This window comes from Capsicum annuum, chromosome 1 (assembly GCF_002878395.1).
Source record: "Capsicum annuum cultivar UCD-10X-F1 chromosome 1, UCD10Xv1.1, whole genome shotgun sequence".
NCBI classification, from domain to species: Eukaryota; Viridiplantae; Streptophyta; class Magnoliopsida; order Solanales; family Solanaceae; genus Capsicum; species Capsicum annuum.
In genome coordinates this window covers 122,510,822-122,530,934 of record NC_061111.1, presented here as the reverse complement: position 1 = coordinate 122,530,934, position 20,113 = coordinate 122,510,822, and the positions used below count along the sequence as shown (strand labels likewise).

Below are 20,113 nucleotides of genomic sequence, written 5' to 3'. Positions count from 1 at the left end.
AATTACTCATCCCTTTTCCGATGTGGGATACTTAGCACTCCCCGCACGCCTAGGCCTCGTTAACTGGAGCATGGACAATATAATATGGGGGCTCCACATCGGTGAAAAAAGATTTGGGATGGGCCTGGCTCTGATACCATGTGAAAAATGGATCTTGGGCCTAACTCAACCTCAAAAGTTAGTTCATGAATGGATGTTGGGTCTAACTCAACCTCAAAAGCTAACTTATGAGAGGAGGATTGTCCAAGTCCATATAAGGAGGCCAATTACCCATCCATTTTTCGATGTGGGATACTTAACAGTAACGAAATCTTAAAATTGTAGCATATAACCAAGAGCTTAACCAAAAAAGAATCATTAACTTGCATGCATAATAGCATATAAATGGCGAAACAATAGCTTGACAACTCGTGCAAGTATACAAATCCGTCAGCTAACAGCCAACAAGAGGGTTAGAGATGCAATAGGTCTAGTCGTCGAGGAAATATTGAAGGAGAGGGAATATTGGGACTGGGATTTGGCTTGGGCTATAGAGTCTTAGACGTAGATTTTTAATATTTTTTAGCAGTGTATATACACAATGCAGTTTCTCAGTTGGTTCGATTTGAAAATATGCCTAACCATATCCGAACTGAAAAACCATGACATTTTATAATTGAATTTGTAAAACAAATTCGAATTGCATAATCCAAATTGTATTATCCGAATTGCTTCATAACGGTTCAGAAATTTGGGTTGAATCGATTTGTGCATAAGAATTCCCTGAATCAAGTTATATCCTCCCAAAACTTAGCTTTAGCTACTGCATCTAATCCTATTTGCAGAGCATAGGCACTGATAACATTGATTCTCTCCTTCCCCCAAACAAGCTTTGTTGCAATTTTTCTGTCCCCAATTCGCATTAATTCCACAACCTTATCTATATGTCCCGGTTCTACAATATTTCCCACTCCTTTCCTATTATATTTCCCACAATACCATAATTTATAACCCGTGTTACCCATTTTCCTATCCTTTTACCCTGTCCATTTGGTTTCTTGAAGGCATGCAATATCCACTTTCCCCCTTTCTAGAGTATCCACTCATTCTACTGACTTCCCTGTCAAAGTGCCTATGTTCCTGCTACATACCCGAATCTGGCTCTCTGGGACTAGTTTTTTTACCCTCATTCGTCCATGATGTGAGAACGAACTTATTTTACGTATAACCCTCTAGCCTTTTCTTCTAACAGTGGAAGACAAAGGGTGAGACATAAGTGTCACTGGTAAGTAAAGAAAGAGAAGCAAACCATATACTCAGAATGCGGCTTTACTGAGTTGTGATGTCATTTATAACAATGTCAGTACTATGACCTACTTTTGTGCTAAAATTATTTAATAGACCTGATCTTTCAACATTCAGTAATATGCATGCTTTCTGTATTTTCCATTTTGATGGTCCTCTGTGGTGTAAAACAGTTATAATCTAGGGCCACCTTGACCAGGGCTGTTTATTTATTTATTTATTTATTTGCCATCTGAGCAGCTGCCAGACAAAGAGACTTCAATATGTTCTTCACCAGGTACTTCCTCCTACTGGTTCTAATAGCTAGAACTTCGGTCAATATTCTCTTAACTTTTGCTTCTTCCCTGTTTTCATTTTACTTTCACTTTTCAATGCTAATTTAGATGCTGAAGTGTACCGGGGATGGGAGAAAGATCAGACTGAATCAAATGGGGACTACCTTACCGAAAAGATTAGAGATAGTTTAGAGTCGGAGGAAGGGAAGAGGAAGTTGAATAAAGAAAAGGTTTCAAACTCCACTCTATTATCTCATGGATCGTAACTGTGTATTGACTGCATTCTCCAGCTTCTCCTTATCCATTTAGCTTTCTTTAGTTGTTACTCTGTTACTTTTGTTATGAACTGTGCATTTTGCTATCACTTGACTTTAAGATGACAGATCGTTTTAGTCAGATTTAGGTTTCCTTTCTGCACTTTCCTTGTTTAAATATTTTTACATTGCCTAGTATAGATGTCGCAGAAAAGCTTATTACTTGAGTAATAAGATTTGGACTTCTTTTAATTTATACCTTCAACCATATATTTATTATGGACAAACTCAATATATAACTGCCTAAAAAACATCTGAAAGATTTATTTTTATGAGTCTGATAGATCGCCATTTTGTTGATTAGAGGTCATATATCTATGATCGATACATTAGGTCAAATTAGAAAAGACAAGCATCAGAATATTTATCAAGGAGATCTTACTTCATCAAAAAAGATTATCAAAGAGATCTTTTCTCTCCTTCTATACGTTGCTATGCAAATGCTTCACATATAAAAAGAAGTCATATAAAGTATGCACACATTCAAAGCAGTCATCACTGATCTTAGCCACGGAATTAACTGATCAGTTTCACCTATGCCCCTTTCAGATTGTGACGCACCATGTTTCAAGTTGATGCCTTAAATTTCTCTAGGAGGAAATGCCCAGTATACAAATATTGAAAGTACTCTTTGTTTTGATTGCTTCAGAAAATTGTGTTTTAGCTTCCGTTTGCTTTTGTTATATCAGGGAATGTCAACAATCTCGCGATATTTTCAAAGTCAAAACTCTGGCGATCTCTTAAAGGTAGAACATGCTAGTACTAGTAAGCTAAGCGAGTCCCCCTCCTTGTCAGGTAACAGATTCACCAGACAGTGGCACTCTTTTTCCGTTCGCTTTCCATATTTACTCTGCCCTGTCGTTTTTCATGATCATGTTTTCGTATTTGACTACACATGGTGTTTAAGAGTTAATTTGATTTGGTGGTAGTGGAAGAATAATTGAAGTAAATGTTGAATAATTAGATTATAATGAGCATATCACATCAAATTTAAATTTGAATAGTTAAATAAATTTGAAGCTTTAAAAGTTGTTGGCACCTCTCGTGTTTGGTCGTACAAAATCTCACACTATTCCATTTTTGTATAACTAGGACAATTTCTCAAGAATTCAAATATTTAAATTTTTTAACTTTTGAACTTTGGTGTGATGTTTCTCTATTGAACTTTTCAACCATTACTGTACTAATTTTTCTTTCGCTATCATTGATATAATGAATAATTCAACCTAATATCTTAAAATTCTTGTCCAATTAAATACCATCGTCTAAGAGGAGTGGAGAAAATATAAGATAAATTATTTGTAGTCAAACATTTTGGGATGTCCTAAAATGGAAAAGGATGTCATATAAATTTAAAGCAGGGAGTGTTAAGTTTCTTGTATTTGTATTTCGCAGACCATCAAAGTGAACCACCTCAAGAAAATTCACCTGCAAGAGGTGAGTCTAGTGTTGATGCTCGTCTTTGTAGCCATATTAAACTGAAAAGGCCTGCCTGGAGTTACGACATTGATGAGATTGACCAGGATGTCTTGAATGAGTTACCAAAACAAATTCAAGAAGAGGTACAGGCATGGCTCAGGCCACAGAAGCGACCTCATACAGTCAAAAGGGATTCGGGTATTGCTCGTTATTTCTTACCTGCAAAGAATAAATAGATGCCAACAAACTTCTTGTAAAGAGGTGGATGATTTCCGAGGCCTGTCTGGAGCGTCGTGCCTAGATTAAGTTGAATCCTAACAAGTTTGTTAGTCTTCATATTCAGTCCACATATAATATCCTGTTGGCGTTGAATATGCCCGTTAGTTCCTGGGATTGCGTAGCACATAAATCACTACTTCTACGAGATCAGCATGAAGCTGTAGACGATCATATGACACTTATTTAGAGGGCGATATTTGTGTATGCATTCGGTGAGTATTGCCTGAGGATATATATGTATATTCTTGAAAATGAAGAGTAATATGTAAATGTTATAATGTCAAATTGTCAATTACATCGTATGGACAACCTCGCTGTCTATTATTATCTTCCATTCTAGGAAATGCGGTATGCTCTGTAAAGATCAGCATTTAAGGGTGTGTTTGGTATGATGGAAAATGTTTTCCATACAAAATGTTTTCATGGAAAATAAGTTGATTTTCTACTTATTTTCTCATGTTTGGTTGGTGGCTGGAAAATATTTTCCGAAAAATATTTTATGGTGTTTGGTTGGTAAATAGAAAATATTTTTCTAAAAAATGTTTTTAGTTGTTTGATTGGTGAGAGGAAAATATATTTTTTGAAAAATACTATTGAATAATTAATTAGTATATCAATATTCTGTCGGAACTAATTTAAGCATTGCAAATAATATCAATATCGAGTATCAAAATATTACAAGACGCTAAAATTTAAGCAACTATTACTTACATAATTCAAGCTTCCTAATCAATTCCCACAAATGCACAAAAGAGAGAAGTTTGGAAGCAAATACACGATACATTGTCAAAAACAAAAGAAAAGAGAGAAGTTTGGAAGTAAATACACAATACATTATCAAAACAAAAGCGTGCGAATAAGGGTGTGTTTGGTATGATGGAAAATGTTTTTTAGAAAAACATTTTCCCTTGTTTGGTTATAAAAAAATTTTGAGAAAACATTTTTCAAAGTAACTTATTTTCCTTCATTTGAGGGAAATTGACTACCCTGATAAGCCAAGGGAAGTCATTTTCCAGATAAAAACTTTAAGACGCTTATATGCTTATACCCTCACCCCTCTTCTCCACCCCCAACAAAATCGAAGTCGCACCCATAAGCACCATAAAATATTTTTCAAAAAATATTTTCCATCCACCAACCAAACATGAAAAAATAAGTAGAAAATTAACTTATTTTTCATGAAAAATATTTTCCATCATACCAAACACACCCTTAGTGAAAATTTCAAGCCTTTATGCAACCAAAAAATGAATCGAGCTTAGAATCTCACGAGGTATTATAATATCTCCCCCTTGGGACCATTCATCCTCGAATGCAACTGGGTTAAGTTGAGATATAAGGAGACTAAGAGCATATATTGAATACTTATAAGCTGAAATATAATTGGATAACTAGGTCTGAAACATGATACATGGACTGAACTGATTTCATGAATGCATGTCGTGACATGAGAATGGTTATATAGCTGAAGAGAACGGGAAAGAGTCAACTTAAAGAAAACCATTACCTCAAGTAGAGTCTGAATTTGTGGAGAAAGAATGAGGATACCTGGCTAACATATCTGCTTCTGCTTCCTAAATAGCACCTTCAACGAACTGATTTCTCCATAGAACATTAACCAAAGGAACTTCTTTATTCCTCAACCTATGAATTTGACGGTCAAGGATCTCAACTGGGATTTCTTCAAAGGAAAGACTATCCTTCACATTCATACTTTCTAAAGAAACAACAAAATCTGAATCACCAATGAACTTCTTTAGCAAAGATACATGGAACACCGGATGTACCGATGCCAAATCTACAGGCAACTCTAACTCATAAGCTACTTTTCTAAAGCGGCTTAAATTTCTATATGGGCAAACATAGCTAGGACAGAGCTTCCCTTTTCTTTCCAAACCTCTTCACCTCTTTCATGGGTGAAATTTGTAAATAAACTAAGTCACCAATATCAATCTCAAGATCTCTTCTTCTCACATCTGCATAAGATTTCTGTCGGCTCTGAGCTGTCTTCAGCTTGTCGCAGATCATCTCAACTTTATCCATCGCTGCAAACACTAAATCTATCCCAATCAAATCAGCCTCACCTGTTTCAAACCAAGCAATAGAGGACCTTCATCTTCTCCCACCAAAAGAGACTCAAAAGGAGCCATTTGTATACTGGAGTGATAATTATTATTATAGGTAAACTTAATCAAAGGTAAGTGGTCATCCCAGCTAACCTTAAAGTCAATAACACATACCCTCAATGTGTCCTCTACCATATGAATGGTCCTCTCTGCCTGACCATCTGTCTGAGGATGAAAAGTTATGCTGAGATGTACTTGGATACCAAGGACCTTCTGAAAAGCTTTCAAAAAGAGAAAGGTAAACTGAGTCAAAAGAACCCTATGCAATTTTACCAACTCCCTGATATAAGTCTAGCATAATCCTCAGCTGAATACGAAGTATGAACTGGTAAGAAATGGGCTGACTTGGTCAGTCTATCTACAATGATCCAAATCGAATCCTGCAAATGATGCATACTAGGCAAACCTGTTATAAAGTCTATGTTCACCACCTCCCACTTCTACATGGGGATACTAAACTCATGGAGTGTACCATAAGGCCTTTGGTGCTCCACTATAACCTTCTGGTAGTTCGAACACTTTGCCATAAACACCGCCTCTTCATTGCAGACCTAATGATTTAGAATATCCTCCGCAATGTGGACCCTATCGCAGGTCATAGGCTCTGTGACGCAGCCCTATTACGGAGGCTCACTGCCACTATGGTCCAAATATGCCCCAAATCCTGCTCCAAAATTTTGAAACTCTTCCAAGATACACCTTTAACATCCCTAAACCTGTTTCAACTCTAAAACCAATGTCTTAGGTTCAGGAAGGCCCAAAAATATCTGTAAGATTGTGGGGTCTTGAAAATAACTAAGTCCTCAACACTTAGTGAAAATTTCATGCATTGAACCCCTTAAACATGCAACCAGAAGCTGAATCGAGCTTAGAATATTACGGGGGATTACAGAATGTAAAGAGTCCGTAAATGTCACGACCCGAACCGGGGCCCTGGCCGTGACAAACATTTCGAACCATGAAGGCCCAAAACACCCATATCTATCTGGTAATCATACACATAATTCATATGATAAAAAAAATGCGGAAGATTCACAATACTACAAAAACATGGTCAACCTGAATGTGATCATAACACTGAAAACTGAAATCCAAGATATATTTGAATAATAATGTCTGACTCAGTCTGCGAAATCTCTACTATCGACTAAACAAAACTGTCTGAAAACTGGGACAAGGCCCCTAGTAGACCATAACAGAACTAAAGATAATTAGCTGAAACAACCAGGCCTTCTGGATCATAGAAGGCTCACCACTGCACAATCTGATCTGCGATCTGAAATATCTACTGTTTATCTAGACCACTAGATTGTGCCTCAAAACCTGGAGAGAGGGGGGTCAGTACAGAAGTACTGGCACATGAAGAAATCCTAAATAGAGTACTTAAACATATATATAAAATAGATGAGAGCAATTTTTTATCAAACGTCATGCATAAAATAGTTTCTGGAAACACATGGGCATCATTCGAGTAATCATAAATCATTCTTGTCAAAACAGTTTCTGATCTTTGTATTACTTCTGAGTTAGGTGGCACTCCCCTACATTTTTTGATATTCCACGGGCTATATGGAATCTGCCATTGAATCGGCGGGGAAGCCTCCAACCCGAGTGTGCCGCAAGGGTTGGAGTTTCTGATTCTAATACGCCACACGGTACTAGGCCAGCGTAACATAAGATATACCCAGATTGACAAATCACAATTTTGGGCAATGAGTATCTGGACTCATGCCTTTTTCGGGGAACTACCTATCATCTCTTTCTGCCCAATTTTTAACTATTTCTAATCATGCAATATTCTAATCACAAAATCTGTAAATCTAATTTCAAACATGCATTCTAATTTGTTCTGAATTTATCATGGCATTTTCTGAGTTGGTGTCGTCACACCAAGACTTGGAACTTCTATTTCTGAGCCATAATGCAATAAGTATGATCTTTCATAAAAATGTAGTTTCAAACCACCCAAAACATGAAATTTGCATAAAAGATTTCATGTTCCGAAAACTCAAGTCAAAACCATGCAAGAACTCTCATCAAACATATGGTGGTCACGTGCTTTTGACAAAACCATGCACTCTTTCATTATATGTATATTCAACATTCACAACCCTCTCTTTTGTATTCAAAACTCATATTCAAAACATAGCAAAATCCAAAGTATTTCATATCATGCTCTTCAAAACGCATTCAAAACAATTTATATCATACGAAGATGACAAAACTCATAACAAGAGAGGGATTCATTATAATTCATGCTCTCAATTGAATAACCATTCTTGAACATATACGTACATATATACATAATTTCAAATCGATTTGGGGGAAAGGCCTAAAAACCAAAACAATACCGTCAAAACTTCTAAAATAAACTTCAAAACCCCATTCTTAAAACATGATTTCTATGCCCATGAGATTTTAGGAAAAACCCCGCGTACCTCGAATTAGGAAGACAATAGGTTCTTATTAAAGCCTACTACCTGTGGATTCCAAATATGCGATCAACTTTGAAACCTACGATTGAATCTTGAACTACTTGGGTTTTTATTTTGAAACCCTAGAGAGGATTCTTGATGATTTTGATGAAAATAGGGTTAAGTTGCTCAAACATACCCTAAATCCTTTGTTTGGACTGTTTTAAAGGTTAGGGAAAAGTCAAAATTACTCTTAATGACTCCTAAACAGAACTAAAAATTTGAACTAAAAAACCTGATTTCGGGTGCCACCTTGAGCGCCACAATCGCGGTGGTCTACTGGAATTTGATGAGTGGTAAATTGGGTGCCTCCGTGATGCGCCACCATTGTGGAGCCCCACTAGAATTTGACAATTGACAATTTGACCCTCTCCGCGATGCGCTAGACACCAAAATAACGATGTTTACAACTGGAACTATAAATTATTCATAACTTTTTCACCGAGGGTCCGTTTTGGACGAATATTATATCATTGGAAAGCTAATTCAGTCATCTACGTAATGAAAGTTGAAATATAGGAATTCCATATGAAAATTAATTTAGATCATTCTAGAAACTAATGCTTACACTTTCCATGGATGGAATTTAGCTAAAAGACGTTGGGGTGTTACAATATACCCCCCTTGGGATTATTCGTCCCCGAATGATGATGCAGAAAACAGACAAGCATGATTTCAAGCAAACAAAGGCATAGAAAGAAAAGGACAAAGATTGTACCTTCCATCACTTTATTCACCGAATCAAATAAATTTGGGTATCTATCTGTCATATCATCTTCTGATTCCCTAGTTGCTTCTTTGACTTTCTGATTTCTCCATAACACTTTAATCGAAACAATCTCTTTGCTTCTCAACGTTCTAACTTGGTGATCCAAAATTACTATCGGCTCTTTGTCGTAGGACAAGGAGTTTGTCACCTTGATTTCTTTGATGGGTACTACTAATGAATGATCTCCAATGCACTTCTTCAGCATGGATATATGAAATACCAGATGGACAGAACCCAAACTTGCAGGCAACTTTAATTCATATGCAACTCCACCTATTCTTCTCACAATCTGGTATGGTCCCATATAGCAAGGACTCAGTTTACCCTTCTTCTCGAATCGTATAACTCCCTTCATGGGAGGAACCTTAAGAAATACCCAATCTCCAACCTCAAATTCTAACTCTTTCCTCCTAATATCGGCGTAGGATTTCTGACGACCCTGAGCTGTTTTAAGTCATTCTCTAAAAAGCTTTACATCTTCTATCGCCTGATAAACAAGATCAGGCCCAAACATCTACATCTCACCCACTTCATACCACCCTATTGGTGACCTACTTCTTCTCCCATACAATGCCTTAAATGGCGCCATCTTAATACTAGAATGGAAACTGTTATTATACGCGAACTTTATCAATGGCAAGTGCTCCACCCAAAAATCAATTACACAGGCCCTCAACATATCCTCAAGGGTCTGAATGGTGCACTCAGCTTGTCCATCAGTCTGAGGGTGGAATGTTGTACTTAGGTTCACTTAGGTACCTAAGCCTTTCTAAAAAAATTTCCAAAAATGAGAAGAAAACTACGTACCTCGGTCGAATATGATAGACACAGGTGCCCCATGCAACTGAAATATTTCTGTGATGAACAGCTTAGCATAATCCTCTCCCGAATAGTTCGTCCTGACAGGCAGAAAGTGCGCTGACTTGGTCAGCCTATCTACAATTACCCATAAAGAATTATACTGGTTTCGAGACTTCGAAAGTCCTATAATGAAGTCCATATTGATCATCTCCCACTTCTATAAGGCAATGCTATCTCTTGAGAAGTACTACCTGGCCTCATGTATTCCACCTTGACTTGCTGATAATTCAAACACTTGGCAACATACTTAGCCACATCATGCTTCATATTATTCCACCAATAAATGGTTTTCAAATCATGATACATTTTTGTAGAGCCTGGGTGAACAACATACCTCGACGTGTGAGCCTCGCTAAGGATTTTTTCCTGCAACCCATCTACATCAGGCACACACAATCTGCCCTGATATCTCAGAATACCATCGCCACCAATATCAAATGACATTACTTTCTGTTTACCCACATCTCTCTTAATCTGCATCAAGATGGGATCTTCGGCCTGCATTTCTTTGACTTTGCCATAAAGGGATGATTTAGCTATCTCATGAATAACCACCCCTCCATCTTCGAAATCTAAGAGTCGTACTCCCAGATTTGCAAGGCGGTGAATGTCCTTCACCATCTCTCTTCTCTCCTCTTCAACATGAGAAAGGCTGTCCATAGACAACCTGCTGAGAGCGTCGGCTACAACGTTTGCCTTGCCCAAATGGTAATGCAGGCTCATATCATAGTCTTTCAAAAGCTCCATCCAATGCCTCTGCCTAAGGTTCAATTCTTTCTGTGAGAAAACATACTGCAAACTTTTGTGGTCAGTATAAATAGCAACATGCACTCCATAGAGATAATGCCTCTAGATTCTATGTGCAAACACCAAGGCTGCTAACTCCAAGTCATGAGTGGGGTAGTTTCGCTCATGCACCTTTAACTGCCTAGACGCATAAGCTACCACCTTACCCTGCTGCATCAGAACACAACTAAGTCCCACAAGGGACGCATCATAGTATACCACAAAACCATTAATCCCCTCGAGAAGAGTCAAAACAGGAGCAGTAGTCAACTTGTCCTTCAACTTCTCAAAACTATTTTCACACAAGTCAGACCACACAAACTTTATCTTTTTCTGAGTCAATTTAGTGAGTGGAGCAGCAATGAAGGAAAAACTCTCTACGAACCTTTTGTAATAACCCGCCAGACCCAAGAAGCTCTGAATGTCGGTTGGAGTCGCGGGTCTGGGCCATTTTCTTACTGCTTCAAATTTTTGGGGATCCACTCTAATACCGTCACTAGATATAATATGACCCAAGAATGCAATGAAATTAAGCCAGAATTCACACTTGGAGAATTTCTCATACAAGCTATGATCTTTAAGAGTTTGAAGAATAATTTGGAGGTGAGTGGCATGATCCTCCTTATTTTTGGAATAAACCAAGATGTCGTCAATGAATACTATCACAAACATTTCCAGAAACTGATGGAAAACCCTATTCATTAGGTCCATGAAGGTTGCAGGGGCATTAGTCAATCCGAAGGACATGACTAAGAATTCAAAATGATTGTATCTGGTTCAAAAAGCTATTTTGGGAATATCTGACTCTCTAACCTTCAACTGATGGTATCCTGAACGAAGGACTATCTTTGCAAAATATCTAGCACTCTGAAGCTGGTAAAAAAGATCATCAATCCTAGGAAGAGGATACTTATTTTTAATCTTGGCCTTATTCAGCTGACAGTAGTCTATGCACATACGAAGGGAACCATCTTTCTTTTGCATGAAGAGTACAAACGCACCCCAAGGTGACACTAGGGCGTATAAAATCTTTATCTAGAAGATCTGCTAGCTGTTTCTTCAACTCTATATGGTGGAATAGAGATGGGGAGGGTATCTGGCAAAACATCAATACCAAACTCTATCTCCCTATCAAGTGGTATTCCTAGGAGATCATCTGGAAAGACTTCTGGAAATTCATTTACTACAGGGACAGACTGAAGAGGAAGACCCTCAGTATTAGAGTCCTTAACCTAGATAGGTTGATACAAACAACCTTTAGAAATGAGTCTCTGCGCCCTGTGATAGGATATAAAGTGCCTTTTAGATGCTAAAGAATGTCCCTTCCATTCTATCACTGGCTCATTCGGGAAAGAAAAAGTGACTCTTCGAGTCTTACAATTTAATGTGGCATAGCACGAATAAAGCCAATCCATCCCTAAGATAGCATAAAAAGCAACCATATCGAGTTCTATGAGGTTTGTCATGGTATCCCGGCTAAGAATAGATACCACATAATTTTTAACCCTTCTAGCCACAACAGAATCACCTACCAAAGTGGAAACAGAGAAAGGATTAGAAATTATATCGAGCTCAAACCCAAAAACAACAACCACATAAGAGGTCACATAGGATAGGGTAGACCTAGGGTCAAGTAACACATAAACATCACGGGAAAAGATTGGTAACATTCCGGTGACAACGTCTGGGGAAACTTTCACCTCCTAGCGGTTGGTCAAAGCATATAATCGACTGCGACCACTCCCGACAGTTGATGTGGTACCCTTTTAAGGCGGGGGTGGTGCCGGAGAATTTTGTTGAGACTTTGCACCACCAACATTCTTCCTAGCAGATGGATAGTCTCTCTGAATGTAACCCGGTTAACTACATGAATAACATACAAATGCGCCCAACTGACATCTCCCTAGATAATTTCTACCACAAGTCTCACACCATGAAAAAGTATGATTCTGTTGAGCCACACTACCCTACGACTGAGTATCCGGTGCTCTGGATCCATAATGAGTCTGGAAACTTTGAGTCATCTGTCTGCTGGTGGTCTGGGTGCTGAGGCGCTGGCAGCAGAATGTGCATTACCCTAATTCTTCTTCTTCTGCCATTTATTTCCCCACTTACCGCTTTGAGGCTGATTGTAACCCTGGTCGGTAGATCTGACTCTTTTTGCCTGTCTTTCTTTCTCCCTAGCTTCAAAAATCTTCTTTTTCTTCTCCTCTATCTGTTGTATGTGAACCGTCAGCCTAGCAAAGTCCAACTCCTTTTTCAGTATAGTTCCCTGACACTCAAGCACCAGATCATCTGAAAGGCCGGAAGCAAACTTCCTCATTCGGGCCCCTATACTATTTGTCATCTCGGGGGCATAACGGGCTAGCTGATTAAATTTTAAAGTGTACTCCTGCACGCTCATCTTACCCTACTTGAGGTTTATGAATTCCTCTACTTTAGCTTTCCTCATCTCCAGAGGAAAGAACCTGTCAAGAAAAGCTTCCCTAAACTCATCCCAAACTGTGGGCTCAGCACTGTCACCCTTTGCATCCTCCCACTTATTATACCATTGGTTTGCTACATCCTTCAGCTGGTAGGATGCCAACTCAACACCTTCAATCTGATCCACATGCATCACTTTAAAAATTTTCTCTATTTCATCTATGAATTCTTGCGGATCTTCTTCTACCTTGGTGCCAGTAAACTTGGGTGGGTTCATTCTCATGAACTGTCCCACCCTAATAGCCTCCGATGTCACTGATGTAGACCCAACATCTTTCGATCGTTGAGCCTGATTAGCCACCAACTGTGCCAAGATATGAATAGACTATTTAAATTCAGTACTCAAAATATTCCTTTGAGCAGTCGGGGGACGGTTAATATTGGTCCATGGAGCTCGAGGTGGACTGGTCGGGACTTGAGGGACTCTCGGAGTAAGGAAAGGGTCTGGGGTGAGAGCTCTATTACGTGTCCTCATCCTATAAGTGGGACGAACTAGATTAGTATTCCGACGAGGAGGCATGACTGTTATTTCTGTAAGACAAAAGATCACTAATTAGGAATAGACTTGACTCTGAAGCACTAACTAAATCACAAAGAAGGGAAACATTTCCTAAACGCCTAGTAGCCTCCTACTTATAAGTATGGCGCGCTACATACCCATAAACAAGACTCTACCCGATGTAATTTTGCAGACACCCTGGGACCATGAACCGTGCTCTGATACCAAGTTTGTGACGACCCAAATCGGGGCCCTGGTCGTGACGAGCATTTTGAACCATGAAGGCCCAAAACACCCTTATCTATCTGGTAATCATGCACATAATTCATATGATAAAATAAATACGGAAGATTTACAATACTACAAAAACATGGTCAACCTGAATGTGATCATAACACATAAAACTAAAATCCAAGATATATATGGAATCCGCCATTGACTCGGCGGGGAAGCCTCCAACCCGAGTGTGCCACAAGGGTTGAAGTCTCTGATTCTAATACGCCACATGGTACTAGGCCAGCGTAACATAAGATATACCTAGATTGGCAAATCACAATTTTGGGCAATGAGTATCTGGACTCATGCCTTTTTCGGGGAACCACCTATCATCTCTTTCTGCCCAATTTTTAACTATTTCTAATCATGAAATATTCTAATCACAAAATCTGTAAATATGATTTCAAACATGCATTCTATTCTGTTCTAAATTTATCATGGCATTTTCTGAGTTAGTGTCGTCACACCAACACTTGCAACTTCTATTTCTAAGCCATAGTGTAATAAGCATGATCTTTCATAAAAATGTAGTTTCAGACCTCCCAAAACATGTAATTTGAATAAAAGATTTCATATTTTGAAACCTCAAGTCAAAACCATGCAAAAACTCTCATTAAACATATGGTGGTCACGTGCTTTTGGTAAGACCATGCACTCTTTCATTATGTGTATATTCAACATTCACAACCCTCTCTTTCGTATTCAAAAATCATATTCAAAACATAGCAAAAGCCAAAGTATTTCAGATCATGCTCTTCAAAATGCATTCAAAACAATTTATATCATACAAAGATGACAAAACTCATAACAAGAGAGGGATTCATTATAATTCATGCTCTCAATTGAATAACCATTCTTGAACACATACGTACATATATACATAATTTCAAATCGATTTGGGGGAAAGGCCTAAAGACCAAAACAATACCGTCAAAATTTCTAAAACATGATTATATTCATAAACTTTAAAACCCCATTCTTAAAACATGATTTCTATGACCATGAGATTTTAGGAAAAACCTTGCGTACCTCGAATTAGGAAGACAATAGGTGCTTATTGAAGCCTACGACCTGGGGATTTCAAATATACGATCAACTTTAAAACCTACGGTTGAATCTTGAACTACTTGGGTTTTTATTTGAAACCCTAGAGAGGATTCTTGATGATTTTGATGAAAATAAGGTTAAGTTGCTCAAACATACCCTAGATCCTTTGTTTGGACGGTTTTAAAGGTTAGGAAAAAGTCAAAATTACCCTTAATGATTCCTAAATAGAACTGAAAATTTGAACTAAAAAATCCAATTTCGGGTGCCACCGCGATGCGCCACAATCGCGGTGGTCCACTAAAATTTGACGAGTGGGAAATTGGGTGCCTCCGGACGTGCCACCATCGTGGAGGCCCACTAAAATTTGACGATTGACAATTTGACCCTCTCTGCGACACGCTAGATGCCAAAATGATGATGTTTATGACTGAAACTATAAATTATTCATAACTTCTTCACCGAGGGTCCGTTTTGGATGAATCTTATATCGTTAGAAAGCTAATTCAGTCATCTACGCAATTAAAGGTTGAAATATAGAAAATTCCACATGAAAATTAATTTAGATCATTCTAGAAGTTAATGCTTAGACTTTCCATATATGAAATTTAGCTAAAAAGTCGTCGGGGTGTTACTGTAAACTATTACAAAAGAAAATCAAAGGAGTATTTATAGTTTCTTAAAATAACATAGAAAAACTAACCAAAACAAAATAGGAAAATAAGGTCGGCAGTGGCTATGCCTCAGGCAATGAGTCATCTGGACTAACGATGACTTATTGTCAACTTTTTTGTCTTTCTTCTACACTAAGTGAAGACGACTCATCACAAGACCCTATGAGTTATTTGTTGGAATTATTGTCACTCCAGTGATTTTCAACTTTCAAAACCTTGCTCATTATGCTCAAAATAGTTTCTCCCTACAAGTCGTAACCTGACAATATGACTCATTGCGAGCCTTTATCTCACTGGGCTCTAACTTATTTATTCTCAGTACTTTTCCCCAAGTGTTCTTAGAACGATTTTCTATACAACTCATACTCAGATCCTATGAGTCATAGCCAATATCTACTTTGTCTTTTAGCTTAGAATTCTTTACTGTTCACCTGAAGACTTAGACTATGAGTCGTATACCCACCCAATGACTCATAGTCAAGGTAGAAACTTCACTTTTAGAGCTCGTTCTTCTTATTTTGTTCTTCTTCACTTTTAACCTTGTTTTCCCGCAACATACACAAAAACACATATCACATCTAACAAAATAAACTTAAGTACTTGCATATTTTTCCGTTTTAAGCATCAAAAGTACCATGAAACCATGGCTTATTATGCTAGTTTTGGGTTGGAAAATTACAACTTGATTGTATAATTAGTGAAATTTAGATTATTTAGTCGGTTAGTAAGTTGTATTAGGTAGATTTGACCGAACTATCCATTTCTTGGGTTTAATTTCTACCTTAAGACTTAATGAGACTTGTTTATCACCTTGTAGTGGGACTTTGGAACCTTAGTCTAGCTTGGGGTACTTAGTCTAGCTTGGGGTAGAAATTACCTTCAAATGGACTTTTGGGGTTAGAACCAAGCCCCTTCTCCCTTTTTAGGTCAATATTATAATTTTCTCCTTATGTTTGTAAGAGGCCTTCTTCCATAATCCTCTTTATATTCTTGAGTCTGAGGGGGATTTATACTTTTTACCTTGGGTTTATTTAAAGACCGGTCCGAGTTTGGAAATTAGGATACTAAGACCAGTTTAAGCCCGGTATTTAAGATGTTATTTTAGTTCAAGTCCATCGTTATGATATTATTACTAATTTGAGTCCTACAGTGATGGGTTACTTATGTTGATTGAGGAATCAATTCGAGTTTGGTGTTTATGGTATAGGAAGATCCATGGTTACAATATTGAGTTTTGATATGTTGAGATTATTACTGTTGGTATTTCTTTCTTTGTTGCATCAATTGGGCTTATGGGGCTCGATTGGATTATTTAGGCTTGATTGTACCTTCTAGGCTTCTAGATGCCCAGTTAGGCTATAGTTAGTCACTTTTCTTTTGATATTATTTACTTGGTTATTTATTTTCAGTATTTGGAGCATTATTCAAGGATTGACCTTTTTCTTGACCTTAGATTACAATCTCACACCTTATTGTACTTTTATTATGATTTTTCTTAATTGGTCGATGATGCCTACTGAGTACCCATTGTTTGGTACTCATACTACACTTTTGTAGATTTTTTGATGTAGATCCAACTGCTAGCTGCCACAACTGACATATTTACTAGCTATGGGATACTTTAACTCTTTTGTTTATTTATCTCTAGTTGTGTTGTCACTCTTATATTTTATTGCTTGTCTAATTACTTCAAATTTTGGCATTTACTCTACTTTCTATCGACTATCCCATTACTTGTCATTCTAGGCTATGATTTGGATTACCTAGTGGTGGGTTAAAGTAGGTACCATCAGGACTCTTAAAATCAGGTTGTGACAGACATAGTTGGTGAGGCACTTTATCAAAAAGTGAGTAAAAAATATCTAGTACCATTCACTTTTAGCATTTTATTTTTTGCACTTTACGTTACTTCTTCATTAGTTGACTGTCTGTAGAAGAAAATCGACTATCTAATCAAAAACAAGTAAGTACCCCCCTCTTCCTTTCAGGATATTGTTATTACATTATCTACGTGACTTAAACTAGTCTCATACTTTGAGCTTCGTAGCCTACTGTTGAATCATGAGTTTATGCACAGCTCATCCATGTCCTCCCCATCCCTCGCTTCTATTGATGCATCTCATATCCCAAAAACCCATATTGCTCAGCGTTCCTTCAATGGTGATTGACAAAACACCAACCATAATAACAATAACTCTAAAGGTCGTGAAAGATTGTACATGGGTCAAGGGGTGTGGTAGCCCTAATCAATGCCAACATTTTAGCTATTACAATATCTACTCTCAGATAGGTCAATTTTGGAATACAAACAACGATGGACGAGTTAGAGATCAGATTTGCAATAACATATATCACCAAGCCATGAATTGTTTCCACTGTTACAATCACACGATCAATCTGTTGGCTTGTGTCACTTATAAGGCACTAATTTTTTTATGCAAAACTAGTTCCCTGACACAGGTGCAACTCTTCATGCTCCACCCAACCTATCAAGCTTTTCTCATGTTGAGGAATACAAGGGCCCTGATCAGCTTTATGTTGGTAACAAACAAGGTTTGTCGATACAAAGTACTAGTAGTGCCTCTTTCACAAATCATTCTAACTATAATTTTTCCTTAAATCAGATCCTTCATGTTATTACTATAAATAAGCCGCTCCACTCCGTCCAAAGGTTTTCTAATGACAAAAATTTTTTCTTTGAATTTCACCTAGCTTATTTTTTTGCTATGGATTAGGACCAAGATTCAACTTATTTTCAATCAGAGTATTGGGGGACTTTACACCATACCTTTTAAGACAAATTCCTCATGTCATCCTTAAGCACACACATTGGCAAAATGTTACGACCTGAACCAAAACCTGGCCGTGATGGGTATCTCAAGTCCACCAAGGACGGGAGATCACCCCTGTTGCCTAGTCAAACCAAACACAATGCCCAATAGAGGCTGGATTCCAATCATATAAAAAGATAAGATATAAAAACTCAAAGAAATCTAAGATAACTAAATATCCAAAAACAAATAACCAAAACCACCCAAGTCAATGATAATCTCCACAAAGCCTCTAAATAATACTGAAAGCCAATCTAAGTCAGGACATATCCCCAACTCTGACAATGACAATGATAATGCTAATGTGAACTCTTCAATTCTAGTCTATAAAAGGAAACTGATGAAATGAACAAGTCTTCTGGGGAATAAAAGTTCACCACTTCACCATCAACGATCGATGAACCAAGCCGATCTACCTAACACTACGTAGGAAAAGTAGAAGTATCTCTGGTGCTTACATTGCATGGGAATACAACATGCGGAGATGGTTAGTATCTTGAGAACTAGCATGTAACTCAAAGATAAGGGATAGAATAATGCCACAATCTACATTTCAAAATCATTCAAAACCAATGCACAAATCATATATATATATATATATGTATGTATCATGTCACGCTGGGATAGGGAACACGACTTAGAATGAAGTAACCTTTATCTTGGACTATGTAGCTCAACTGTCATAAACATGCACTCACGGGCTATATGTGTTCGGCTCCCTTACTGAAAGGGCCCTAGTGTATGTTAGCCGCACGAACCGGAGGTATCAAAGAAGAGCAGGGAATGCCCCAACCCGATGTCAGTCTAAGATACAAATATATCAATAATGTGAACCATGCACACCGGTCATCAAGACCAAATTTCACGTCGGCAAACATGAGTTTCTAGTACAATTCATCCAAGACCCACACCTTTACGGCTTTGCTACATAACCCCCCTTAACCCCAATTTTAAAATAGGTTTTAGATAACCCATTTATTAACCAATGAACCAACCTTTAAGGCACACCATGGGTATCATTATACCCTTACACTTTCTAGCTTATCTCTATGTCATAATAATCACATTAACTTGGGGGAATGCCTCAACCCCTTTTGTTCACTAAATTGACCATAGACAACAAGGCCTTAAAAACCATGTTCGTTCATCAACTTTTTATGAAATAGAATAACATAGGTGAGTAAGTCAAAACAAGTGAAAATTTTATAGTTGAAAGCCATTTGCACAAGCGGGTTGAGGGAATACAACTATTCAAAACCAATTCCAAATTTCAAAATACCAATTTACGAAAAACCATGACCACTTAGTTTATTCACTATTACCATGCACCCCACAAGTTCAAAATCATTAATAAAGCATAAACAATGCATAATAAATCATAGGAAAACAATATAAGAATCAACCATGTCAAAACCCTCAACCACACCAAAACCCACATTCAAAACTATCCAACTAAACCATTTAAATACATGATTTTCATAAAGTAATAATTGAGGAAGAGTAACATGCCTGAAATACCAAAATTTATGGATAGAAAGCAACCCTTGATCCCTTAGGTGACTAACTTCTTGGAAACCCTAAGTGTCTTGACCTTGGAGAGTTTAGAGAGAAAAGAGTGTGTTTTGATTGTGTTATGAATGAGAAATAACCCCCTTGAGTGCTTTATGGTCATGGGTCTAAGTAAGGGATAGGGTGAATTGACCATAATTCCATTAATA

At 37.7% G+C, this 20,113-nt stretch overlaps 1 protein-coding gene across 6 annotated transcripts in view; it reads left to right on the top strand.

Annotated features, from left to right (window-relative positions):
* LOC107877885 (DNA polymerase eta) overlaps window positions 1-3,880 on the top strand; it is a 38,414-nt gene extending 34,534 nt beyond the window's left edge. For 5 of the 6 annotated variants that reach the window (XM_016724674.2, XM_047407178.1, XM_047407175.1 and 2 more), the window contains 4 exons: window positions 1,525-1,561; window positions 1,668-1,789; window positions 2,563-2,668; window positions 3,269-3,880. In XM_016724674.2, coding sequence (XP_016580160.2) covers window positions 1,525-1,561; window positions 1,668-1,789; window positions 2,563-2,668; window positions 3,269-3,528 — 525 coding nt within the window. In that variant the 3' untranslated portion in view covers window positions 3,529-3,880. The remainder of the gene's footprint in view (window positions 1-1,524; window positions 1,562-1,667; window positions 1,790-2,562; window positions 2,669-3,268) is intronic. The other variant, XM_016724688.2, reaches the window with a different exon arrangement.
* The last annotated feature ends 16,233 nt before the right edge of the window (window positions 3,881-20,113 follow it).